General features: G+C 37.2%; 2 protein-coding genes and 1 long non-coding RNA gene across 39 annotated transcripts in view; 2 read left to right on the top strand and 1 right to left on the bottom strand.

Annotated features, from left to right (window-relative positions):
* LOC139354007 (uncharacterized) overlaps positions 1–27,847 on the top strand; it is a 978,888-nt gene that overhangs the window by 578,799 nt on the left and 372,242 nt on the right. The window lies entirely within an intron of this gene.
* Positions 1–27,847, bottom strand: part of LOC139354013 (uncharacterized) — a 171,067-nt gene that overhangs the window by 5,308 nt on the left and 137,912 nt on the right. Inside the window, exons 1-3 of one of the 28 annotated variants that reach the window (XM_070998231.1) lie at positions 13,376–13,464; positions 5,822–6,006; positions 4,181–5,746 (exon numbers count right to left, since the gene is read on the bottom strand). In XM_070998231.1, coding sequence (XP_070854332.1) covers positions 4,468–4,968 — 501 coding nt within the window. In that variant the 5' untranslated portion in view covers positions 4,969–5,746; positions 5,822–6,006; positions 13,376–13,464 and the 3' untranslated portion in view covers positions 4,181–4,467. The other 27 variants (XM_070998234.1, XM_070998228.1, XM_070998227.1 and 24 more) reach the window with 27 other exon arrangements.
* Positions 12,784–25,231, top strand: LOC139354021 (uncharacterized). The gene is made up of 3 exons (XR_011605111.1): positions 12,784–12,871; positions 24,738–24,839; positions 24,904–25,231. It is a non-coding gene; the product is annotated as an uncharacterized lncRNA (long non-coding RNA).

Raw genomic sequence — 27,847 nt, 5'->3', positions numbered from 1 at the left:
AAATGAAAGAGGTTGGTGATCGGTATAGATCTCGATGTTGTTAACCCCATATAAGTAATTACGAAGGTTTTTAAAAGCCCAAACTATGCTAAAAGTTCCTTTTTATTTGTCGCGTATAATTGTTCAGTTTTGGTTAGAGTTTTTGAAATAAATGTGATTGGTTTTCCTTCCTGAGAAAGAACCGTACCAATTGCTAAGTCAGACGCGTCAGTTGTTAGGGTAAATTTTTTATTATAGTCCGGTTGTACTAGTTCTACTTGTGCAATTAAATTTTCTTTGAGCTCGTTAAAAGCTCTTACAGCTGAATCATCAAACTGTATTAAAGTTTTACGTGATGCTTTTTTAGACACTTTGCCGTTTTGGCCTTCTAAATATTTTGTTAAAGGTTTAGCTATCTTTGCGTAATTTTGCAAAAATTTTCTGTAATATCCTATAAGGCCTAGGAAGCTTCTAAGCTCTCGAATATTTTTAGGGATCGGGTATTTTACAATTGTTGAAATTTTTTCGGAATCGGTTTTGATCACATTGTGAGAAACAACGTAACCGAGAAAGTTTGTTTCTAATTTAAAGAACTTTGATTTTTCAATCGAAATTTTCATGTTTGCGTTCAGCAAAATTTTAATAATGACAATTAGGTCTTTGTAATGTTGCTCAATTGTTTTTGAAAATATGATTATGTCATCCATATAAACATGACATGTTTTACCCACTTGTTCTCTCAAAAAATCGTCCATCGCTCGTTGGAATATTCTAGGAGCGTTTGTCAAACCGAAAGGCATTCTTAAGAATTCGTATTTCCCATTATTTATTGAAAATGAGGTTTTTTGTATGTCAGGTTCGTTCATGAGAATCTGATGAAATCCAGATTCCAAGTCAATTGTTGAAAAGTATTTGGCTTTTCCGAGATTTGATAAAATCACTGAAGGGTCCTGCATTGGATACCTATCAGGTATAGTATTTTCATTTAGTTTTTTGTAGTCAATTACGAGTCTTAGTTTTGGAGTTCCATCTTCATTGAAACCCTTTTTTGGTACCACTAGTACAGGGGAATTATAAGGACTTCTATTGTACTTGGCCTTATAATTTCTTCTTTTAGCATTCGACTTATTTCAGAATTTACAAAATCTGAAGCTGATAAAGCATAAGGGTATTGTTTGCTGTAAATGGCCCTATCATTTACGGTGTTTATTTCACCGCGTATATCTGTCCTAAAAGGAATCTGCATATTTATTTTTGAATGCTCTTCATTTATAATATTTAATATTTCATTCTCCAGATCTTTTCTTTGATCTGCAGATGATATTTTTATGTTGTTTTTTTTTTGATTGTCGGATAGTTCAACGACGGCGTGTTCAGAATTTTTAAATTGTAAACTTTTATTTTTGTCGGATATTTCAACGACGGCGTGTTCAGGACTTGTATATCCCAAACTAAATTCGCTTTGATTACCCATTTCAGATTCGGATTTGATTTGAGCCTTTTCATCAAAGTATTTTTTTAATATAAATTCTTTTAATGGAAGAATGTTTTCTTCTGTTAAAGAATGTTGGTTTAAATTGTTTCCGTTGTCATAATTTAATTTCTCTTCTATTCCGTTATATTTAATAACTCCCTTAGCTGTATCAATCACAGCTCCTATTTTTATACCCGTTACTCGTAGAGTAAAAGGGTGTACTAGATTCGTCGGAAAGTATGTAACAGGCAGAAGGAAGCGTTTCCGACCCCATAAAGTATATATATTCTTGATCAGGATCACTAGCCGAGTCGATCTAGCCATGTCCGTCTGTCCGTCTGTCTGTCCGTCCGGATGAACGCTGAGATCTCGGAAACTATGGGAGCTAGGCTATTGAGATTGGGCGTGCAGATTCCTGAGCTTCTTACGCAGCGCAAGTTTGTTTCAGCAATGTGCCACGCCCACTCTTACGCCCACAAACCGCCCAAAACTGTGGCTCCAACAGTTTTGATGCTAGAATAAAAATTGTAACATAAGTGTATTCTTCTCATCAATACCTATCGAGTGACCCGAAAAAAAGTTTGCCACGCCCACTCTAACGCCCACAAACCGCCCAAACCTGTGACGGTCACAGTTTTCATGCTATATAAAAAATTTTAACTGAAATGTATTGGTCTCGTCAATACCTATCGATTGATCCAAAAAAAATTTCGCCACGCCCACTCTAACGCCCATAACGCTTAAATCTGTCTACCGCCGGTAGGTGGCGTATTTAAATCTCGATTTGCTGCTTGCATATCTCCATTTCCCTTTGGTCTCTTTAGCTGAGTAACGGGTATAGCGTTCTTCCTTGTTTTCAATAGGTTATAGCCGATCAGTAGATCTGAGTCTAGCCCTTCTATTTCATAACAAGGAAGAACGCTATAGTCGAGTACCTCGACTATCAGATACCCGTTACTCAAAGGGAAATGGAGATATGCAAGCAGCAAAGCGAGATTAAAATGCGCCACCTACCGGCGGTAGACAGATTTAAGCGTTAAGGGCGTTAGAGTGGGCGTGGAAAATTTATTTTTGGATCAATCGATAGGTATTGACGACACCAATACATTTCAGTTAAAATTTTTTATCTAGCATGCAAATTGTGGGCGTCACAGGTTTTCGCGGTTTGTGGGCGTTTAAGTGGGCGTGGCAAATTTTTTTTTAGGTCAATCGATAGGTATTGATGAGAACAATACATTTCAGTTAAAATTTTCTATCTAGCATCAAAACTGTAGGAGTTACAGTTTTGGGCGGTTTGTGGGCGTTAGTGTGGGCGTGGCAGTCTACTGAAACAAACTTGCGCTGCGTAAGAAGCTCAGGAATCTGTACGCCAAATCTCAATAGCCTAGCTCTCATAGTTTCCGAGATCTCAGCGTTCATCCGGACGGACAGACAGACGGACAGACGGACAGACGGTCAGACGGACAGACGGACAGACGGACATGGCTAGATCGACTCGGCTAGTGATCCTGATCAAGAATATATATACTTTATGGGGTCGGAAACGCTTCCTTCTGCCTGTTACATACTTTCCGACGAATCTAGTATACCCTTTTACTCTACGAGTAACGGGTATAAAAAGTATATCGTCTATCAAAAATAGTTATCATATGATAATATTTAATTATTGAATATCCATTCACTGTGGATACTCTTTTGTATATTGGAAGCTCATTCTTATTTTTGTAAACTCCAGTTCTAATATAACACGAGGTTGCCCCAGTGTCAATTAATATTTTTAATTTTTTATTTATTTTCGGGTCATTTCTAAATAAGTAGGGTAACCCTACTCCTGACTTTTGTCTAAAAAATGGTTCTCCTCAATGTTGTTTAGTCTCATTGTCTTGTTAGCCGGTTGGTTAACAGTTCCAGTTGGTACCCTTTTATTTTGGGCTTGTCCTTGCTGAGTGTTCTGGGTCTCAAATTTTTTTGTTTGATCCCACTTGTTCTGGCTATAATTATTATTTTGATATTTACTATAGTTTTGATTATAGCCGTTGTTAGCCCTATTCTGAACCTGGATAGATTCGTCTACCTCCATTGGTTCTGGCTTATTTTGTGGCTGCATATAGGTGTTCCACTGATTTTGTTGGTTATTATTAAATCTACCCTGGTTCCAGGAATTATTTTTGTTCTGATTATAATAACCATAATTATTTTTTTTCTGGTTGTTGTCATGATTAAACCTTAAATTATTACTATTTCGCTGGTTATTGTAATTGTTGTTTTGTTGTCTTTGCTTTTGGTTGAAATGTGTTTGACCATTTCCACCAGTGCTTGGCTCACTATTTTTTCTTTGAGTGGTTGAGAAACTATTTGCGAAATGCGCCCTCATGTTGTTGCTTTCCAATTCCTGAACTATGACCATTGCATTCGGTAGGTCAGGTGGATTCATTGAGAAAATTGTGTCTGAAATTTGGCCGTTTAGGCCGGTAATGAAAACTCTGAGAGCAGTCTTCCTATGTTTTTCATTCATTTCTGCTGTTATCGGTTTGTTTCTCCCGTAGGTCATAATTGTTTTATTAATAAGTAGAGTTAGCTTTCTAATAACTGTACCATAATAATCCATAATTGATAATTTTCCCTGACTCAAAACACTTAGTTCCTGTTCAATAATATGAATAGGACGTTTGTCGCTAAAGACAAAGTCAAGTCTGGCCATTATGGCATCGAAATTTAATACCGTACCTTTGTGGACAGGGTTAATCGACCGCCTTGACCTAGCCGTGTGATGCCCTCTGGATCTCAGCTACCTGCATCTCAATTCGGAGATTCCTGGTATCCCAATCCCGAACGTCTCGACGTAGCAATCTCGCTCCTTGTAGGCTCCCACGGCGCTGCTTCTCTGGCGACTCGACTTGCTGCTGCTCCCTTGTAGATTATCTGGTTGTTTGATTGTTCACTTTGGTATCTGAGTGATCTTGACGGTTTGACTCCTTGTGATCGACTGATCCAGCTGCCAGCGCTCTGCGGCCTTATATAGGGCCTCCGGGAACCGTTATTTCCCTCTTGCGCACGGCCCGCTGGATCTCTCCACTCTGGGTCCAAAGTCCGTGCCTCCTGGATGACCCACTTGTCGTTCCCGTACCGCTTCCAATCGATGCTCCGCCCACTGCTGCCATCCCGCTGATTCCCGTGATGCTTGTGGCACGCCTGTGTGCCGCTCCACCGCCGAGATGTGGCACTTCCTCTCCCGGTCCAAAGTTCACGGGAGAGTCCAAAGTCCGGTGGAGTTCCGTTACCCGCTTTTGCACACGGCACTCTTGCCTTGCCCGCGAAGTCTCCACTCTCTCTCGATCTCCATCCTTGGTCTCCAAACTCTCTCGCTCTCCTTCATTGGTCTCCAAACTCTCTCGCTCTCCTTTGTTGGTCTCCAAACTCTCTCGCTCTCCTTCATTGGTCTCCAAACTCTCTCGCTCTCCTCGCCGCGCCGTTACTACTCGAATTCGCCGCGTATCTGGCAAGCGGCCGGCCATCTGCTGCTGTTTCTATTTGTGGGGAGTTATTCAACTCCTCACAATTTCAGTTAAAATTTTTTATCTAGCATAACAATTGTGGGCGTCACAGGTTTTCGCGGTTTGTGGGCATTACATTTCAGTTAAAATTTTTATTCTAGCATCAAAACTGTAGGAGCAACAGTTTTGGGCCGTTTGTGGGCGTTAGAGTGGCTATCGGCTATCAGATACCCGTTACTCAGCTAATTGGACCAAAGGAAAATGGAGATATCCAAGCAGCAAAGCGAGTTTGAAATACGCGACCAATCGGCGGTAGACAGATTTAAGCGTTATGGGCGTTAGTGTGGGCGTGGCAAATTTTTTTTGGATCAATCGATAAGTATTGACGAGACCAATACATATCAGTTTTTTATGTAGCATGCAAATTGTGGGCTTCACAGGCTTGGGCGGTTTGTGGGCGTTAAATCTGTCTTCCACCCACTTAACGATTTATTGAGATCGCGGGTAGGTGGCGCATTTCAATATCGCTTTGCTACCTGCATATCTCCATTTCCATTTGGTCCTTTTAACTGAGTAACGGGTATCTGATAGTCGAGGAATTCGTCTATGGCGTTCTTCCTTTAAAATATATTTTGTAACAAAATTATCTTGTTGGTCTGCTCGCTACGAGATTTGCGCGGCTAGTTTAGAAGATTGTGTGTTCGTCCCACCAAATTTATAAGACGTGACTGCCCCGTAGATCAGTGAGAGAACACTGAGTTTAAATGGTAACATGGGGTTTTATTCTCGTGTTATTAAACTGTATTGGTTAAAACAAAAGTGTGGCTGTGAATAAGTTCCGGAAGTATTTACCGTAGTTGCGGTAACTACTCACGCTTGTTCCAGATGTGCGTGAGGCATCGGAGGATTCCCCGACGTTGAAAGTCCCGCTTCTCTGCACTTATGTTGTAGCTCTTTCTTTCTGACGTAATCCTTCTTAGGCGGCATTTTCGTTGTTTCGTTTTTCCCGTTATACGTTCATTATTCGCACGATTTCACTTATTGCCAGGCATCAGGCTACTTAATGTAATTATGAAAAAAATAGAGAAGGGATAGTTTTAGATACACTTTAATTACATGATTACGTTGTCGTTAGGATAAAATATAATTAAAAGTTTTAAAGTTATTGCCGTTCGTTGCAATCACGTCTGCTCGGATCGTTGGCTTTTTTTGTGACTATTTTCTGTGGCTCTCCCATGGCAGTCTCTTGCGGATTTTTCAACACTGAATGTGTATACGAGAGCTGTTGGATGACGTCAACGACGACCCAGATTTACTCAAAAGGGTCATAACTGGTGACGAATCATGGGTATATGGTTATGATATCGAAACCAAAGCCCAATCGTCACAATGGAAGAGCCCAGGTGAGCCAAGACCGAAAAAAGCACGCCAAGTTCGATCAAATGTCAAAGTTTTGATCACTGTATTCTTCGATTACCATGGCGTGGTGCATCAGGAGTTCTTACCATATGGTCGTACGGTCAATAAACAGTATTATCTGGAAGTTATGCGCCGTTTGCGAGAAGCAATACGAAAGAAACGTCCAGAATTGTGGAAAAACAATTCATGGCTTTTGCATCACGATAATGCCCCTGCTCACTCATCTTTGCTTGTGAGAGATTTTTTGGCCAAAAACAACACCACAATAATGCCTCAGCCACCATATTCACCGGATTTGGCCCCATGTGACTTTTTCTTGTTCCCAAAACTAAAGGGACCTATGAAAGGACGGAGATTTGCAACGATTGAAGAGATAAAGACTGCATCGCTGGAAGAGCTCAAGGCTTTACCGAAAAGTGCTTATGGGAAGTGCTTTGAGGATTGGAAAAACCGTTGGCATAAGTGTATTGTATCTGAGGGGGATTACTTTGAAGGGGACAACATTAATATTGATAAATAAATTAATAGTTTTTCTTGAAAATACAAAGTCACCTTACTTTTTGAACACACCTCGTATATGTAACTTAGAAGGATGCCAACCTATTCAACCTATTTTAGTAAGAAAGTGACCGAAGCGGTAGTGAAGAGCACAAAAAGCACACTCAACAGAACCTTTTTAAAATTTACCAAATTTACGTACGAGGAGCTCACAACAGTCGTGGTTGAGATAGAAGCAATTCTCAATTCATGCCCCCTCACGCCCATGTCATCAGATCCAAACGACCTCTCGGCTCTAACAGCAAGTCACTTTTTGACGGGAGGTTCACTGCGTTTCATGACCGAACGTATTATCAAGGAATCTAAGGTCAGCACATTGCAACGATTCGAAGCGGTCACGGCGGTAAAGCAGTCCTTTTGGTATCGCTGGTCTATAGACTTTAATGCACTCTGAGCAAGAAACCAATGGGTTCCCCATCGCCAAACGTCGCTGTCGGTGCTATGGTGCTCATTCAGCACTGGCGAATGGGCAGAATGGAATCCCCTGTACACGGTGGCGATAACAGAGTTCGAGTTGTCCAGCTACGCACCACCAATGGAACCTGTTATCGCCCTGTTCACAAGCTTGCTCTACTTCAACGGGGCCGGGATGTTGAATTAAATATATTCTTATATTGTTTAACCCAAATGTCTAAAAATTTATAACTGTAAGCCCTCCAATAATTATCCGACCTGCTCGCCTTAATGAGCGTTCGAAAAATAAATCAGTCCCATATAATCTGTAAGAGAGAAGAGTCGTCGAGGTCTTAAATTGGGTGGTGTGTCCTCTGATTGCACTTAAACTTTCCTACACCCCCATTTCTGATTTAAATGAGTTATAATTATAGAAAACGCTTTATAATACACCGTTCAGTAATTTTAATTCTTTTAGATGCTCATCACAAGTTGGTGTCCATCACTTCCCAAAAATAGGTCGTATAGTTGTCATCTCTGACCAACGGGTCAGATTGGATTTTTATTCTTTGAGTTCACAATCGGGAGTGTCTTAAGGTCTAGTGGTTCGAGGCTGTGCTACCCGCTTACGCCGGCAGCGTCCAGGCAGCGACTTGCAAGCGGCCTTGTACTTATATTATATATATTCTTGATCAGGATCCTAACCGAGTCGATCTAGCCATGTCCGTATGAACGCTGTGTTTTTAGAAACTATTCAAGCTGCAATACTGGGACTAGGCATGCAGATTCTAGAGATTCGTGCGCAGCGCAGGTCAGTGTGCCACGCCCACTCTAACGCTCACAAACCGGTAATTGAAATGTATTAGTCTCGATAATTTCTATCGATTGGCCAAAAAAAACTTTGGCTTGCCCACACTATACCTCAAAACGTTTAAATCTGCCTGCCGCCCACATAACCATATATTGAAATCGCGGGTAGGTTGCTCATTACAATCTCGCTTTGCTACTTGCATATCTCCATCTCCCTTAGGTCCCTTTAGCTGAGTAACGGGTATCTGATAGTCGATGTACTCGACTTTAGTGTTCTTTCTTGTTTTGTGTTGATTTTTCTGAACTTGAAATTGAACAACTTAATTTGCTGTACTCCGTTACGTACATTTTCAACTTTTCTTATATAAAAAAAAAAATTTCACATAATTTTGATTTGATTTTTGTATGATTTTTTTAAAATGTTTAGAAACATGAATTTGAGCCATATTTTTCTTTTTTTCATACAAATTAGTTAATTATTTTGGTTTAAAAAAACTTTTTGCATCAAAAATTTAAGTTTTCATGTCGAGCAAAAAGTTTAAAAAGTAGATGTTTAGACAAATTCGTCCTTTTCAATAAGTAATGAATGGGATAATTAAACGGCATTTAAATTACCTTTCCATTAATGCCAAAGTTAACAAGAAGTAAGTTCAAATTATGAGTATATTTAACTTTTGTTTTGTGAAAATACTTTTGACCACCCCTGTATATAAAACAAGAAAGGAAGTTAGCTTCGGCAAGCCGAAGTTTGTATACCCTTGCAGTTAGAATTATTAAATTTAAAAATACAAGAAATGATATTCCCAATAGTATCACTGTGGACGGCAGTACACGTAGTGGCGAAGCGCGCAAGAGAGCGTGCGAAGACAACTACTATATATAGCCGCAGAATTGAAAATCTGCCATTATGGTCCGATCGTAATGAGTGATACACCAATCGAAAGGTATCGCACTAACTAAGAAGATTGCATACGAAGACTTTCGAAATGTAGATTTGTTTCGGAGAAAAAGCGATGAAAGTGTAAAAGTAAAGATTAGGAAAATTGGAGCTGTTGGATACGGTGGGGATAAAAGCCGCCGGCTGTTTAGCTAGTTTTATTCTTACTGAGAATACGCATCATTTGTTGAAATCCGATGTCCCGTTCAAAAGTAATTCAAAAAACAAGATTTTCTTCTTCTTCCCAAAATGAAAATGTTTGTCCCTTTGTTTGTGGGTTTGTATGCATCCCATCTTAGTTTTAGGGTTTTGGAAACCCTAAGGGTGTATAAAGACGCTTGAATTGGAAAAAGTTTGTTCTGCGACTTTTGGAAAAACCCGCTAGTTTAGCGGAAATCTAAAAACAAAAGCCAGATTTAAAATGCTTATAGTATCTAAACAACTAACGGTACAGAAACGTACTATATATTTCTGAAAAGATAATTTAATTTTCTAAATACCCTTCATATAATAAAGTTGTCTGATTTCTGATTTTCGAGTTATGACAAAAAATTTTTTTTAAAACCACTTTTTGACTATTTTCTCAAAATTGAGTCGAACGATTTCTTTTTCAATTTCTAATCATATAGTCCTTGAGATTCCTCAACTTTTGATATATAACAATTTTTGCCCTAAAAAACACCTCTTAACGACTTAAAAAGTAGTGGCGAAAGCGCTCTTAACAAAAAATTTTTAATATAGTTTATTTATTTTATCGAATGTAATATCATTTTTTGTCACAATTGTCGATATCACAAATTTTTGTTAAGAGCGAATTCGCCACTACTTTTTACCTCGTTAAGAGGTGTTTTTGTTTGATTAATAACATTAGAGCACAGTTTTTATTTTTGTTTAAATAAACAAACATGACTATTTAAATAAAAATCTCAAACATCTCTAATTTTCAGTCCCTGGAAAAGTGGTAATTTTTTTCCACATCTGCAAAATAAATAAATGATTTAATAAATAATAAATCGTAATATGGGGCTTCAAATCTATACTCATTTGGTGAAGTGTTCGTTTCTCTTTGTCTTGTCCCGCCTTTATTTGTTCTATATACGTTTGTATGTATGTCGCGTAACAAACACGTGCTTGGTTTCGTTGGGCCACTTGCTTGTACTGCTCTTAGTGCATCAACGTTCAACAATAATAATTACGATGTCTCCTCTGAAGACGGGGTGATTGGCCGTCAATAAATCATGTCAAAAATTCTGAGATGTGAGCGGCTGTTGAAATGCGTCTCGTATATTAGCCTCACATCAATTGAATTATCGGTAACATAGTTCTCAAACTCAAAACTTTTTGCTAATGAGACCATTCCAAAATGAGAAACGAATGCCTAAATTAGACATGTCTCCTGATCTTAGACGCATCAGAGGGCGAACTGCCGGTAAACGGGCTCATAAGCAGCGCCATCATTTTTATCATCATTGCCATCATCTGGTCAATACGGGAGATAAGTAGTTCAAAGCCAGCACTAGATGGAGAGGCCTTAGGTGCGCGTGGCATTAAATTGGAAGTGCTTAAACCAGAAGACGGGGAGGGTACAGATGGGCTCCAAGAACTCTCAGCAGGAAGAAAGGCAGGTACAAATTTAATTAATTGATGGTTGTTTTTTAGTTGTCCCAGGATTGCGACGAGCTATTGCTTCTAGAAAAGATGGACACTTGCGGTACCCTCAGGTGGGCGTGGCATTAAATTGGAAGTGCTAGATCCAGAAGCCGAGGAGGGTATAGCTGGGCCCCAAGCACTCTGAGCAGAAAGAGAGCAGGTACAAACTAAATTAATGGTTGTTTTTGGTTGTTCCAGATTTGCGACGAGCGATTTTTTCTTGAAAAGATGGACGTTTGCGATTGTTTAATAAGTCCAAGTACAAAAGCACAAAACTACAAAAAAACGAAACAGATTTTTTACAAAATTATTGGAAAACATTCAGAGACCTTTTAATTGAGTTGCTAACTATTGACACTAGACTAGTTACTATACTAAAAAATAAACAAAAAAAACCGATTGCTTAAAGATCGAATACGTTCGTTTTGGAATTACAGGATCACTAACCGAGTCGATCTAGCCATGTCCGTCTGTCCGTATGAACGCTGAGATTTCGGAAACTATAAGAGCTACAATACTGGGATTAGTCATGCAGATTCCTGAGATTAATGCGCAGCGTAAGTTTGTTTCAGCAGGGTGCCACGCCCACTCTAACGCCCACAAACCGCCCAAAACTGTGGCTCCTACAGTTTTGATGCTTAAATACAAATTTTAACTGAAATGTATTCTTCTCATCAATACCTATCGATTGACCCAAAAAGTTTGCCACGCCCACAAACCGGCCACAAACTTCAAAAAATCGTAGAAACTATCAAAGATAGAGAACTGGGATCTGAGATTTAGGTTCCGTAGCTTTGTACACAGCGCAAGTTTGTTATGCGTATATGCCACGCCACTCTAACGCCCACAAAAAGCCTGTGGCGCACAGTACAGTCCCAGTCGGACCTGTAACTTTTTCCTATGGAAAAGGGCTGCAGGTTCACATACCCATTATGGAGAAAGTTCATTCGCTTTTATTAAGGCTGTCCAAAATTTTCAGTACTGAAACGTTTGCGACCGTTTTCCCTAGGAAATTCCTATGGAAAAAGGCCTGAAACCCCCTGAAAAAGTTCACGTGGTGCCAACCCCGGAAATTTTCCTATGGAAATTATTATTGTGGAATCAAGCACGACATGCCTGACGGTCCGACTGGGGCGTTTTGGGTTTTTGCCTTCCATTTTTAATTTTTCGTTTTAAGGCCGCTTTTGCAAAACCACACCGAAAGCTTAAATTTTTTTTTATTTTAGCTCATCTGAGTACCGCTCTGAAAAACAGACCAGATGCGTTAGCCGCCTCTTTGCCTTTAGCTCACTCCTTTGGTTAGCTTGCGGTTACACAAAAAATACAAAGGCACAGTCATTATTTTTTCGAAGACTTTTCGATGTTACGTTTGACATGGAAACCATATCAAACGGGTATCGTTCCTTTTTTCACTGTGTACCAAATTCTACATACTTTGTCCAAAATAAGCGTTTATTAATGATATGTGCGCATACTTTTTCTGATGTTTCCATTTTTGGCTTTGTTGCTTTGCTTTTTTGTGAATTTTTTTTATATTATGAGTCACATCCAATTAAAGCTTAATAAATTTACTTTTTTAACACGTTTTTTTAACTTCAAAGTTTCGAAACATGCTTGTATGCATACTGTTTCTGGCAAGTGTATGTATTTTTGCGAAAACAATATTCCTATGCACATAGTTCTCAATTTGAACTACACCCAAAAAGTTTTCTTGGTCAAATTGACCAATGCATATACAGTTCTGTAACTTTAAAACATTACATTACTTTTGGATGACTGTAAAAATAGTTATTTAACTAAAATCGATAGATTGGGCCCAAAGGATCCGCTCACGGAATTCACTTGACGGCCGCCTGTTGCTGCCAAAAATGTATTTACATCGTCGACAAAGCAGAGTGCTCTGTGCGGCGACCTACATTTGAATGTAGGTACAGTGTAGTTTGTGCACACACGCCTGCATCAGGCAATATCGAAAAGCTCCTTATGACTGACATGCGCAGAAGCGTCAATAATTTGTGGCTCCTGACCTGTCGGCCAATAATGGCGCCAGTATCTACCTCAAGTTTAAACACAAAACAACTTCTGGTGCGGGATTCGGAAAAAGAGGCTTGTTTTTCTGCGTATTAGAGTTGTGTGTTACGGGCCATGTTTGACCAAGTAAACGTAAACTTTGACTAATTTTTTGTATTTAAGATGACGAGTATTAGAAAGGAAACCGTCGTAGTATTTACAATACCAACCCTTGATTTCCTTTCCTTCCTATAGCAAAAAAATACCTTATCGTTGTATCGGTGTTAGTGCGTGAGTTTGGCACTTTTTTAAGCCATTGGGTTCACTTTGAAATTACCAACCATTCTTAAGTCGATCAATAAATTTAAATTGGGTCGCAATATAGTTTCATCAAATACATTTTTATGCGGCATAGTGGTTCGATCAGAGCTGCTTTTGGGTGTGACTAGCTGTCTTAATGTATTTTACCTGCTTACGAAAAACAAATGTTACGTACAATTGCGGTAAAAATAAAAGAGCATAAAATGGATCGTGCAGTTGTTTTTCAAAAGCTTTTATAATACCGGATTTTACAGTAACAGATCCTTTATTTTATCTCCAGCACCGCGCATTAATTTTCTTTACTTGTTAAAATTGAAAAAAATAACATACTTGAAAAAACAGCATTGTTTTGAACCGAAATCTTAGTTATTTAGGTACAATATCGCACTCATAGCAAATATACAGCTGCGGCAACAAAAATAGCACCAAAGTGTGGGCAATTTTTCGTTCTGCTACAAAATGGTAATTTTTTGCAATATTTTTATTCTGTTTGTAAGGGTAAGTAGGGTTACATATCTATTAACTAAAACAAAAGTGGTTACGCCCACAATGAGGATGGTTTTTAAAATTTCGATACATTTTTAAAAAAAGGAGCAAAGTTATGCGGCAACAAAAATAGCACCACTTAAAGAAAAGGCTTAAAAAACTTAAAAATAACGCGATTTTAAAATTTTTTTTGATTGAAATGTATGATTTCATACATCTCTTAAGGTAAAAAAATATTGTTCTAAAGCTTGGGCTGCAACAACAACAACAACAACGACCGACCTTGACGTCACTAGACACCAGAATTTTCCCTTGGCAAAATTGTTGTCTGGCTCTTTCAAAATAGCTCACGGGCAGTTTTTTTTCTTTGGTTTTGGATTAAAAACATAATTTTTAAACGTTTCTGCAAAGATTTTCGATGTGTTTTAGTTCTGGGGCTTGTAAGGTTCCCTTTATACCATTTACCCTAAATGTTTTAAAACTTTGGACGTCTTTCTATCTGATTTTTTTTGGTTTATAACCGTGGTAAAGCTTCCAAAATAAATAAGTTTTGTATTACGAATAAAATTGCATCACAATTTCTGATTTCTATTTCTATTTCATGCTCTGCAGTCTAGGGAGATTTTTTTTTGGACGTCAAGCGCATAATTTTTGTTTATGTACATTATATCCAACTTTTTATGTACGTACAAATATTAAAAAAAAAGCGAGTTGATAGGCGCCTAAAACGGGACCTACTTGCATTCGTGCACATGACTTTTTAACAGTTATGGGGTCATTGCGGCTTTCATACTGCGTGCTATTCTTTTGTGTTCTTGTTTTAGGTAACTACTAATCATTATTTTAAGGAATTCTACGATTCAACTTAACTTATCTTTTGCATTGCCTTTATAAATTAGCTTTTTAAATGTCCTTCTATCTGTATCATTACAGCGCGCTAAATGACCCATTGGGAACACTATTTTATTCATTATTTTACCAATTCACTTAGTAGTACTTATTCTTAATACAACAAAACGAAAAACAGCCAACAAATCTGAGCCAATGAAGTTTTATACCCAAAAACCGTTAATAGTGCTATTTTTGTTGCCGCATAATTATGCTACTTTCATCATAAATGTATCGAAGTTTTAAAAACTATCCGCATTACGCCCACAACCACTTTTATTTTAGTTAAAGGATATGTAACCCTACTTACCCGTACACACAGAATAAAAATATTGCAAAAAATAGCAGAAAGAAAAATTGCCCACACTTTGGTGCTATTTTTGTTGCCGCAACTGTATCAAAACGGAAATTGGTCCGATGTGTTTAACAGAATATCGATTTATCGAACGTATATCGCAAACGTTAAGAGCGGCTATATGATTTTCTCACAGGGAATTCTTAAATGGTGGTGTCTGACTTGGAATGCTCTACAATTTTTGTTATGTGTCACATAATTACTATGCTTATACTATGAATTTTATGTATTTTCGAACACAATAAATAACATGAAAGGAAGGTAACTTAGGCAAGCCGAAGTTTGTATACCCTTGCAGTTATAATTATTAAATTTAAAAATACAAAAAATGATATTCCCAGTAGTATAGGATTATAGCTATAATTTGATTCATATTATTTTTCCACCAATTTTCCGATAGTTCGTATGGCAGCTATATGATACAGTCGTCCGAAACTCAGAACTAATTTAAAAATGTTATTTCTAAGCGTAGGAGGTTATATGTTAATAAACACCAAAAAATAATTTCTTTAAATTTTTTTTTTTATTATTCTTATGAGAGCTATAAGATATAGTTGTCCGATACGGCTGGTTCCGACTTATATACTACCTGCAAAAGAAAGAAGACTTTTGGGAAAGTTTTAGCCCGATAGCTTCAAAACTGCGAGACTAGTTTGCGTAGAAACGGACGAACAGACGGACATGGCTAGATCGACTCGTCTAGTCATGCTGATCAATAATATATATACTTTATGGGGTTTGAGACGTCTTCTTCACTGTGTTACAAACTTCTGACTGAAATCATAATACCCTCTGCAAGGGTATAATAAAAATAACAAGGAAGAATGGAATAGGCGATTACCTCGACTATCAGATACCCGTTATTCAGCTAAAAGGACCAAAGGGATATGGAGATATGCAAGCAGCATAGCGAGATTGAAATGGGTCACCTACCCGTGATCTCAATATATGGTTATTTGGACAGTTTTTAATTAAATTTGATCGTTATGAGGGTTAGAGTGGGCGTGGCAAACTTTTTTTTTGTCAGTCGATAGGTATTGACGAAACTAACACATATCGCTACAGGCTTATGCGGTTTGCGCTGCGTACTGAGTCTAAATCTTAAATCCCAATTCTCTATCTTTGATAGTTTCGGAGATATCGGCGTTCATACTTACGATTGTTTGAGGTTTCTGGGCGGTAAAGTGAGCGTTGACATATTTTTTTGGGCCAATCGATAGGTATTGATGAGAACAATACAATTTAGTTAACATTTTTATTCTTGCACCAAATAAGCTCAGGAATCTGCTTGCCAAATTCCAATAGCTTTACTCTTATAGTTTCCGAGATCTCAGCGTTTATACGGACAGTCGGACAGATGGAAAGACGGACATGGCTAGATCGACTTGGCTAGTGATCCTGATCAAGAATATATATATGTACCTTATGGGGTCGGAAACGCTTCCTTCTGCCTGTTACATACTTTCCGAAGAATCTAGTATACCCTCGTAAAGTAACGGGTATAAACGCACAACTTTGCAGCTTGCCAAGGAAAGAAATTACTAAAATCATCAGGCTTCGACTAGGACACACAAAACTGACACACGAATACCGATTCTCCCAGCCAATAAACAGCCAATGCCGATTCTGCACCACAGACGCCATCTCGATCTCACATATCCTTAACGACTGCACCGCATTTCAAACACATAGACCTAGTAACTCAAATATAAAACTATCTGATCAACTCATTTAAATTGTCAATCTCTTCCCATTCATATGTAAATTTCTAGTTATTAAGTAAATATGTAATTACAATTTAGTCCGGCCGAAAGTCTCAGCAAGTATGGCCGATTCCTCCCTATACCTTAAGTTTTAAACTTTTGGCAACAGAGTACAATAAATAAACGGGTATAAATATGCTTTTCTATGGTTTGGTATAAAAAACATATTGGCATATTATTCGCTGTCATAATAAACATTCAGGCACCCTTCGGCGCTTTCACTACCCTTTTTCGTTTTGCGTTCTCTCCCTCGTTTTCGGAAAGTGTTTGGTTTCTTTTCGTCATCGGAATGTTTCATTTTCTCACCGTTTCTTCCTACTTAGACAGCTGTTTGCGATTAATTTACGTGATGTTACATATATCGGCCTTTGAGAAATCGAAAGTTGTTGTTGCCTACGAATATATTTGGGGGTAGGCCCAAGAATCAATTTTCGCTTTTTAAAAAGTAAAACGAAAAAAATGTGAAAGTGCACTAAAACATCTAATTTTTCATTGCCCTTTTCATCGGAAATTCATTGGGTTTATTTAACACCCATCAGACAATTGGATACTTGGACCGCCCGCAGGTAGGAGACTCAATTCATAGACTGCCACTCTGCCAAAATTTTGTGACGTGCTTTTTATACCCTTGCAGAGGGTATATTGATATAATGATGGACGTTGATGCAGTACAAACAAGTGGCCCAACGACACCAAGCACGTGCTTGTTACGCGCGGGGCCCTTTTATCAATTTGGGCAAAAAATACGAGTTCGCGAGGAAGATACAAAAAGCAAATAGAGACGGGACACAAATGAAAATAAAAGAAGCATCTAAGAATAAAGCAAATGAGGTATTAGTTTTTAATACCGGGATAGAAGTTGAAGTGCAAATTAAATGATAAAGGTTGTTATAATTATTACATAGAACGCGAAAGGGCTCGTGCAGACAAAAATTAGATGTACATCGTGGCAAAGTTAGGGGATAATAATTTCGTGTTAGTCTAACAGGAACATTGAAAGTTAGGCGGCTTACAAGTTCTACAGAATCAATAACACCTCTTATAAGATTTTGCATAAAAATAGTACCAAGCATTGTTCTACGATTTGCAAGGGTAGGTAAATTAAGCAATAGTAATCTACTCTGATAGGAAGGTAGCCTTATGTTTTCATTCCAGCTCAAACTACGAAGGGCAAAAAGAAGAAATTTTTTTGTACCGACTCAATACGGTCGATATGCACTTGATATTGCGGACTCCAAACCGAAGAACAATATTCCAAAATAGGACGGACAAGGGAGGTAAATAATAATTTGGTTGTATAAGGGTCATCAAATTCTTTTGACCAACGCTTTATAAACCCAAGAACACTCATGGCCTTGCTGACAGTGGACATTATGTGGCAGTCAAATTTAAGTTTTGGGTCCAGAAGAACGCCTAAGTCATTAACTGAATATATACGGTCGAGTGGCGTATTTTGAAGAGAGTAACTAACAAAAGTAGGAGTACCTCTATGAAAAGTCATAACGTTGCATTTAAGGCAGTTCAAATTTAAAAGGTTATACTCACACCATCCCTGAAAACAATTAATATCTGACTGTAAGTTGAAACCCGACGCTATATCATTATGTGATAAACAAAGCTTAACATCATCAGCATACATTAGTACACAAGAATGTGTTATGATAGAGGGAAGATCGTTAATAAACAAAGTAAACAGCAAAGGGCCCAAATGACTACCCTGAGGCACTCCAGATGTCACATAGATCAGTTTTGAGGCAGCGTTCTTGAATATAACCCTCTGAGTCCTACCATTCAAATAACTTGAAATCCAAGTTAATAGATTACGTGGAAACCCAAGCTGATTTAATTTGAATAAGAGAAGAGAGTGGTTGACAGAGTCAAAGGCCTTACTAAAATCTGTGTATATAACGTCAGTCTGCATTTTATTCTTAAATCCATTTATTACAATAGATGACAATTCCAGAAGGTTGGTGGTGGTCGATCTTCGCTTAACAAAACCATGCTGACACGGTGATATTAGCGAGGAACATAAATGTTGCAAATGAGAAGTAATAATACGTTCAAATGCTTTAGGAATTGCCGATAATTTAGAAATACCTCTGTAATTCTGGGCATCCGCCTTCGCACCCTTTTTGTGAAGTGGAATGATAAAAGAGTCCTTCCAGATAGTAGGAAAAACTGACGATGAAATAGACAAATTAAAAAGTTTAAGAATCGGTTTACATATGGTTGACGCACAAAACTTAAGCACACACCCGGGGAGTCCATCAGGACCGGGAGAATAAGTTGGCGTTGTTTTTTCTAAGTCTCTTACGAGAGAAATTTCCGTAATTTCAGCGGTAAAAATACAATTTGCCTTATTTAAGGGATTAGGGTAGTTAGAATTTGACCAAGCAGCCGAACTATAAGTAGTTTGGAAAAACTCGGCAAATAAATCAGCAATTTCAGAATCCGTCGATGCCTCCATTGAGTTAAAACGTACCGATGAAGGCAATGCTGACGACATACGCTTGGCATTGACAAAGTTATAAAACTGCTTCGGATCATTTGAAAATTCAAATTTACATCGACTTAAATACATAGAATAGCAATGACTTTTGAGAACATTAAAATCCGATCGAGCCACCACATATTTCAAAAAATCAGATGGCTTACCCGATTTCTTATACTTTTTATCTTTGAAGCGCATTGGTAAACCAAGGTGGTCTGTTTGTCTCTGAAGGAAACCTATCAGGAACGCATTCATTAAAAAAAGTATTTAACACTATATAAAAGTGTTCAGTGGCACTTTCAATATCCATACAATTGTACAATTCTGTCCAATTATATTGAGAAATCATGTCGTTAAGTTTTTTATAGTTACATTTTCGGAAACATCTCACTTTAGTTTGAGAAACTAAAGGAGAGAGGGTATCAACGCATGGGAGGCAGATTGTCAATTCTATTGTTGGATGATATCGGTCTTCAGGTACAACAAGAGCGTCAATTCTAGATACCGTGACTTCAGATGGGTCTGAAACAAACACAAGATCTAGTTGTCTATTTAATGAATTCCGTATAAAGCTTACCTGCTGTAACGATAATTCTAGAAGACCATCTACAAAATCATGGGCGGATAGAGGTATAGCGACTAGTGAGTCAGAAGGAGGAGACCAAGAAATATCAGGGAGATTAAAGTCACCCAAAACAATCAAAAGATCCCTTTCGGAAAGATGAGATAGAACAGTTTTTATTGCAGACAGGTGGTGCTCATAAATTATTAAATCAGAGCCAGGTGGAATATATGAACATGTAACAAATATTGAGAATGATTGCAAGGAAACTTTCACACTAACAAATTCAATTTCATTAGGAGTATCAGAGTGAATTGTCTCGGATGTTAGGCTAGTGCTAACGGCAATCAGCACACCGCCTCCCCTACGTGAGGAGCGATCGGTCCTATAGGCATTAAAATTGTTTGACAGAACTTCATTGTCAGATATCTCTGGTTTCAGCAAAGTTTCCGTAAAAGCCAAAATATCAGCAGTAAATGCAGAGAAGTCATCATAAAGCTTGCGTAGCTTCATATTTAGTCCCCTAACATTTTGATAAGCCAAAAATAAACTTTTTAGTTTTTTGGCGCAGTGGAAGGTCTGTTATTTGTTCTCGGTTTATTGGGAACAAATTCTTTTATTACTAAATCATCATTAAGCCAAAAGCTTTCAGAAAGTAGTACCTTAAACGCATCAGGCGGAGCAAATATTTTAAAAGACGATATACTACGAGCAAATGAAAATCTAAATTGTTCAACTGAAATATTCTCGGATGGGAATTTTTCACGTATAAATTCCAAAACATCCTCAGATGTGGTATCTTAGGTGAATCTCGAAACAAATAATTATTTTCTATGTGGAACAACTGATAATTTCTTACGTCCCCCAGCAGCAGATTGCACCTCACTAAGCTGAGAGCCAGAAACGGTAACTTCTGTACCTATAGGTACGGTCGGCACCGTAGCCGGTACTGAAGGTTTCGAGAAGGTTCGAGAAGCAGTGACTTTACCTGAAACAGCTGTATCCATAGGCGCAGTAGGTTCACTTACCACAGTGTCAACAGAGACTGCTGCAGCCACCAAGTTCGGATTTGGGGTGGATACCGTGACCGTATTAACTGCCGCTAAGCTGGTTTTTTTACGTTTAGGCGACTCAGTTAGTAATTTTTTATTATTAAATTGGGCACAAACGGAATTGAACCCCTTATTGAGCTGTTTAAAAGCACCAGAGAGATTCAAAAGGCTGTCTCGAGTCTGCTTCATAAAGCCGCTCATCTCAACTACCATTTCCTTGCAGGATCCACATGACCACATGAGTCCAGAATTCAGATCAATGAAGTCTTTGACTCTACCAGTAAATCCTGCGCATTTAACGTGCATTATCGATTCGCAGAGCCAGCAGAAAATAAAAGGGTCTTTAGTTGAAGACGAAAGAGTACAATTTTTCTTAGAGCAGACAAGAGCCATTTAAAGGAAATGAAATAAAATAAAATAATATATGAACAAGGAAGAACGCTATAGTCGAGTACCTCGACCATCAGATACCCGTTACTCAGCTAAATGGAGATATGCAAGCAGCAAAGCGAGATTAAAATGCGCCACCTACAGGCGGTATACAGGTTTAAGCGTTATGGGCGTTAGAGTGGGCGTGGCAAATTTTTTTTTTTTATCTAGCATAACAATTGTGGGCGCCACAGGTTTTCGCGGTTTGTGGGCGTTAGGGTGGGCGTGGCAAACTTTTTTTTGGGTCAATCGATAAGTATTGATGAGAACATTACATTTCAGTTAAAATTTTTATTCTAGCATCAAAACTGTAGGAGCCACAGTTTTGGGCGGTTTGTGGGCGTTAGAGTGGGCGTGACACTCTACTGAAACAAACTTGCGCTGCGCAGGAATCTCAGGAATCTGCGTGCCTAATCCCAGTATAGTAACTCTCATAGTTTCCGAGATCTCAGCGTTCATACGGACAGACGGACATGGCTAGATCGACTCGGCTAGTGATTCTGATCAAGAATATATATACTTTATGGGTTTGGAAACGCATCCTTCTGCCTGTTATATACTTTCCGACGAATCTAGTATACCCTTTTACTCTACGAGTAACGGGTATAAAAATACCTCAAGTAAATTTGGCACTGGGATCAAATTCCAAAACCACAAAGGCACAAAACATGAAAAAAATAAGAGCGCGAGATCGCGTATTAATTTAAATGTAAGAGAGCACGAGAGAATAAATCTTCTATCGATTGAGCGTTGCTTGTGGGACACTGACAACTTTACGCAGGAACAGTTACAATGTAAAGCAAGCAAGAGAGAGAGAGAGAGACAAGACAATAGCACACCAAAAGTCTACCAGAAATTTGGCAGGTTCAGAGAGAGTTTAAGTTACAGTTGTAATATAGAGCGGGAGAGAGAGTGAGAATCAAAGAGTTTTAGCAAGTTTAGTGAGTATAAAAATTACACTAACAAAGCTAGGAGATTAAACAAATCTAATATAAATGTTAAAATAACTATAATCACTGGGAGATCTAGTAAAAAACACTAAACACACTAACCCAGCGGTTAGACTAAGCTTTGTTAATAAACAAACACAAAACACTCGCAAAAAATCACAGAATAGACAAAAATTCAGAGCACAAGAGTAAACAACCGTTCACAAGCGACGCTAAATCGAATCAGTCAGAAGTTTGCAACGCAGTGAAGGAGACGTTTCCGACCCCATAAAGTATATACATATATTCTTGATCAGCATGACTAGACGAGTCGATCTAGCCATGTCCATCTGTCCGTCCATTTCTACGCAAACTAGTCTCTCAGTTTTAAAGCTATCGGGCTGAAACTTTCCCAAAAGTCTTATATCTTTTGCAGGTAGTATATAAGTCGGAACCAGCCGGATCGGGAAACTATATCTTATAGCTCCCAAAGAAATAATCTGCAAAAAAATAAATTTTAAAAAATTATATCTTTGGTGTTTTGTACCATATAACCTCCTAAGCTTGGAAATAAATTTTTTTTAATTCGTTTTGAATTTTGAATTACATTTTATCAAAATCGGACGACTATATCATATAGCTGCCATAGGAGCGGTCGGAAAATTGGTGGAAAAATAATATGAAACAAATTATAGCTATTATCCTATACTATTGGGAATATCATTTTTTGTATTTTTAAATTTAATAATTATAACTTCAAGGGTATACAAACTTCGGCTTGCCGAAGTTAACTTCCTTTCTTGTTTTACATACAGGGGTGGTCAAAAGTATTTTCACAAAACAAAAGTTAATTACACATAATTTGAACTTTCTTCTTGTTAACTTTGGCATCAATGGAAAGGTAATTTAAATGCCGTTTGATTATCCCATTCTTTACTTATTGAAAAGGACGAATTTGTCTAAACATCTACGTTTTAAACTTTTTGCTCGACATAAAAACTTAAATTTTTTGATGCATAAAGTTTCTTCAAACAAAAATAATAGTAATTAATTTGTTTAAAAAAAAGAAATATGGCTCAAATTTTTTTTTCTTATTTAAGAAAAGTTGAAAATGTACGTAACGGAGTACAGTATTATCTGTACACTTAAAAAATGTCTACTTTAGTTCTGGGTTTAAATTCTACAAATTAAGTTGTTAAATTTCAAGTTCAGAAAAATCAACAAAAAATAATTGTTTATTTAGTTACTCGTTTAGAAAAGAAACAAATAGTATGTTAATAAATACCAAAAAAAATTAAGTAGTTTGGAAAACTTCTATAAACTACCAACTCTATCAAATGTGTAACCGCAAGTGAAAAACACGAAAAAAGGCGCCGCCTTCCAGAAAAAAAAAACAACGAGCAATAACAACAACGTTTCCGCTAGTCGATTGGCATGTATGGTTTTAATAAGCAGGGGGTAATTATAGAAATAATAAACACAATAAACTTATAAATTGTTTAAGTATGGTAAGGTGACGAACTGGTAAGTACACACTAAAACTTTGTTCAGATGTGAAAATTTTTTTTCTTGTTTAAGAAAAGTTAAAAATGTACGTAATGGAGTAAAGTATTATCTGTACACTTAAAAAATGCCTACTTTACTTCTGGGTCTAAATTCAACAAATTAAGTTCTTCAATTTCAAGTTCAGAAAAATCAACAATAAACAAGAAAGAATGCTAAAGTCGAGTACATCGACTATCAGATACCCGTTACTCAGCTAAAGGGACCAAAGGGAAATGGAGATATGCAAGCAGTAAAGCGAGACTAAAATGCGCCAACTACCCGTGATCTCAATATATGGTTATGTGGGCCGTAGACAGATTTAAGCGTTATGGGTTAGAGTGGGCGTGGCAACATTTTTTTGATCAATCGCTAGGTATTGACGAGACTATTGCATACCAGTTAAGATTTTTTATCTAGCATGAAAATTGTGGGCGCCACAGGATTGGGCGGCTTTTGGGCGTGGCATATTCGTGTAACAAACTTGTGCTGCGTACAAGGCCAGAGAATCTTAATCTGAAATCCCAATTTTCTATCTTTCATAGTTTCCGAGATATCCGCGTTCATATGTACGATTTTTTGAAGTGTTTGGGTGTCTTGTGGGCATTAAAGTGGGCGTGGCAAACTTTTTTTGGGTCAATCGATAGGTTTTGATGAGAACAATACATTTCAATTAAAATTTTTATTCTTGCATCAAAACTGTAGCAGCCACAGTTTTGGGAGGACTTGCACTGCGCAAGAAGCTTAGGAATCTGCATTATATATCTTAATAGCCTAGCTCTTATAATTTCCGAGATCTCAGCGTTCATATGGACAGACGGACATGGCTAGATCGACTCGGCTAGTGATCCTGATCAATAATATATATACTTTATGGGGTCGGAAACGCTTCCTTCTGCCTGTTGCATACTTTCCGACAAATCTAGTATACCCTTTTACTCTACGAGTAACGGGTATAATAATTGTTTATTAAGTTATTGGCTTAGAAAAGAAACAAATATTATGTTAACAAAAAAATGAAGTCTTCACATTCTACAAAATATTCGTCACGATACCCTACAAGGTACTGATGCAAATATGATGATGTCACTTTTAAAAGGCTCAAAGAAAAGACCACAAAGCACAAAGAACCTTTAATCTGCTCGAAGAGTCTTAATTTGGTATTTCAATTATTCTCTTTTACCAATCACCTTAGAAAAGCAAAACTAAACAAAAAGCGCGTAAAGGAGTAAGAAAATCGACTTGACTTCGCTCATTCTTTTGGTGTTAATCGACGGAAGACAAGCGTTTTTAATAAGTGCGTCGGCAAAATTAAGTTTACACGTGCGTTGATAATTATATTTTTCATTATTTACTTTCAGTTTATTAAACAGTCCGACCTCGGCAAATGCTTTCACAAGGCGATCCAATACATTAAGAAAAAGAGAACGTCGATAGCATCGACTCATCAAATACCCGTTAATAAGTTAAAGAGAGTGCGAGAGGGACGGAGATATTTAGCAAAGAACTCCAACTAGCCCCTAGCGCAACCTGATTTGCTATAAGTTGGTTATACATTTTTAATGAATTTTAGCATCTATATGGGTATTGATAATAAGAGCAAAATCTCATTTAAATTGTTCAAAAATATTAAGAAATTAAACCTAAAAAAAAATTTTCCAATAAGTTTCTGCCCTTATAAAATTTATCACTTCTGCTGGAAGAACATTAATTAAAACATTAATTTTTTCAAAAACTTTGACAAAATGACCAAGCAACAAACTAAATCTAGGGACTCAACACGTTTATGAAGTCCCAACGTTTCGTTTCTTTCGCTAGACTTTTTACTGGTAAAAACAATACGTGACCAATTGTTCGTAATATCAGGCAATCTTTTCTTCAGCGCGAGTCATAAGTGCCTTAAAAAGTTGGACTTAATGTTCTTATGGTTGTTTTGGAGATATTTTTCTCTTCTGTAGATGTTTGCAAGTTTTTCCACAGTACAATACTGTTACCGAAAAAATTGTAAACATTTTGTAGAATATCATAGAAACGAGAGATTTCTGAATTTACCCGAACCGCATTTTTTTAACACAATATTCAAATTGTGAGCCGCGCAATGAACGAACAAAGCATCGGTGCTACTTCCATGATTTTTTTAAACACCTCCTAAACGTCCACTCATAACGGCTGCGCTGTCGTAGCCTTGTCCAATCAATTTTTGAATATTCAATACTTTTTGCTTAATTGATGATATAATGAGATTTGAAATACCGTCAGCAGATTAATTTCTTACTTCAATAAATGATGTAAAAGTTTCACAAATTTCAAATTTGGACGGTTTTCCCCTTTTATTAGACACCATTTTTTTGTTTTTTATTTTATTTATTTGTTTTGGTTTTAACTCTTTCTAACGCTACAAGTACAAGAATACTTATAAATTAGTGCGCTAGTCACAATTCAATTTACTTCATGAACATAATAAAAATTTCTTAATTATATAGTTCTAATACAAGACATTTAAGCTATGACATTTGACATATGAAACATTAAATTCTTAAGGACTAAGTTTTGTTTTAAATTATATACTGCTTTGAAGATGTGTGTGTAATTTCGCTTTGAATTGCGTGGCAGACTTAATTGTTTTTAATGGATGTGGTAGTTTATTCCAAGAATGTACAGCACAGATAAAAAAGTGTTTCTCAGCATAGGCATGTTTTACTTTTTGACAAATTAGATTGTTTGTTCTTTTGGTAGCGCTGAATTTTAGTTTGCTAAAGAGATATTTTGGCTCGTAAGTTGATATTACTTTGTGCAACAGTACTAGTGTTTTGTACTCGATCCAGACTTTTAGCGGCATATCAAAAATGTTTAAAGTTGCATCAGAGATTCGATCTGTGCCCCTGCAATTAAATATATATCTCGCTACATTATTGAAGGCTACAAGGAGTTTGTGCTGGCTAGTAGCATCACAATTTCCAAAGATTTAGACTCCATAGAATAGTAGTGGTGTCAGCTTAGTTTTCGCAATAAGGATTTTTAAATTTATTAATAAAGGTTTTTGTGTCGTTAAGTTGTCTAAGAATCCCATACATTTTTCCAATCGTGCAATTTACGTGATTACTACAGGACAGAGTGGAATTTATTGTAAACCCCAAGTTGCTCGCTCTGTCAACATAGTTTAATTGTTGACCATTTAAGGAAAGTTTTTACAGATGGTCTGTGTTAAAACATCGGTTATGTATTACTATGAATTTTGATTTGAGGGGTTTTAGGGATAATTTATTTCGCTCTGCCCATTTACAAACCATGTCTAATTCACTGTTACAGACACGAACACATTCATTAATTCGGCTAACAGAACAGCTTACATATAGTTGGACGTCGTCGGCATACGTGTGCATGTCACATTTTGTTAGAATATTTGGAAAATCGTTAACATACAGACTCAACAAAAGAGGTCAAAGAATGGACACCTGCGGTACACCACGTTTTACGGACAGAATAGATGATTTTGATGATTGTGTAGCTACCAGTTGTGATCGTTGAGATAAGTAGGATTTCATAAAACTTGTTGCAGAGGTTGAAAACATATAAAGACGACTTAGTTTAGTTAAAAGAATTTCGTGGATTACCGTGTCAAAAACCTTACTAAAATCTAAAAGCATCAATAAAGTAATATTGCATCTAACCATTTGTAGTCTAATACCTTCAGTGATTTTTATACCCTTGCAGAGGGTGTTTTGATTTCAGTCAGAAGTTTGCAACGCAGTGAAGGAGACGTTTCCGACCCCATATATATATATATATATATATTCTATATATATATATATATATATATATTCTTGATCAGCATGACTAGACGAGTCGATCTAGCCATGTCCGTCTGTCCGTCCGTTTCTACGCAAACTAGTCTCTCAGTTTTAAAGCTATCGGGCTGAAACTTTCCCAAAAGTCTTATATCTTTTGCAGGTAGTATATAAGTCGGAACCAGCATGATCGGACAACTATATCTTATAGCTCCCATAGGAATAATCGGACAAAAAAATTTAAAAAAAATTATATCTTTGGTGTTTTTTAGCATATAACCTCCTAAGCTTGGAAATAACATTTTTTAATTAGTTTTGAATTTCGAATTAAATTTTATCGAAATCGGACGATTATATCATATAGCTGCCATAGCAACAATCGGAAAATTGGTGGAAAATAATATGAAACAAATTACAGCTTCGGTGTTTTTCAACATATAACCTCCAACGCTTGGAAATAACATTTTTTAATTAGTTCTGAATTTCGAATTTAATTTTATCATAATCGGACGACTAT

This window comes from Drosophila suzukii (genome assembly GCF_043229965.1).
Source record: "Drosophila suzukii chromosome 2 unlocalized genomic scaffold, CBGP_Dsuzu_IsoJpt1.0 scf_2c, whole genome shotgun sequence".
NCBI classification, from domain to species: Eukaryota; Metazoa; Arthropoda; class Insecta; order Diptera; family Drosophilidae; genus Drosophila; species Drosophila suzukii.
The sequence above is the reverse complement of the archived record's forward strand: the minus strand, read 5'-3'. Positions and strand labels throughout refer to the sequence as shown.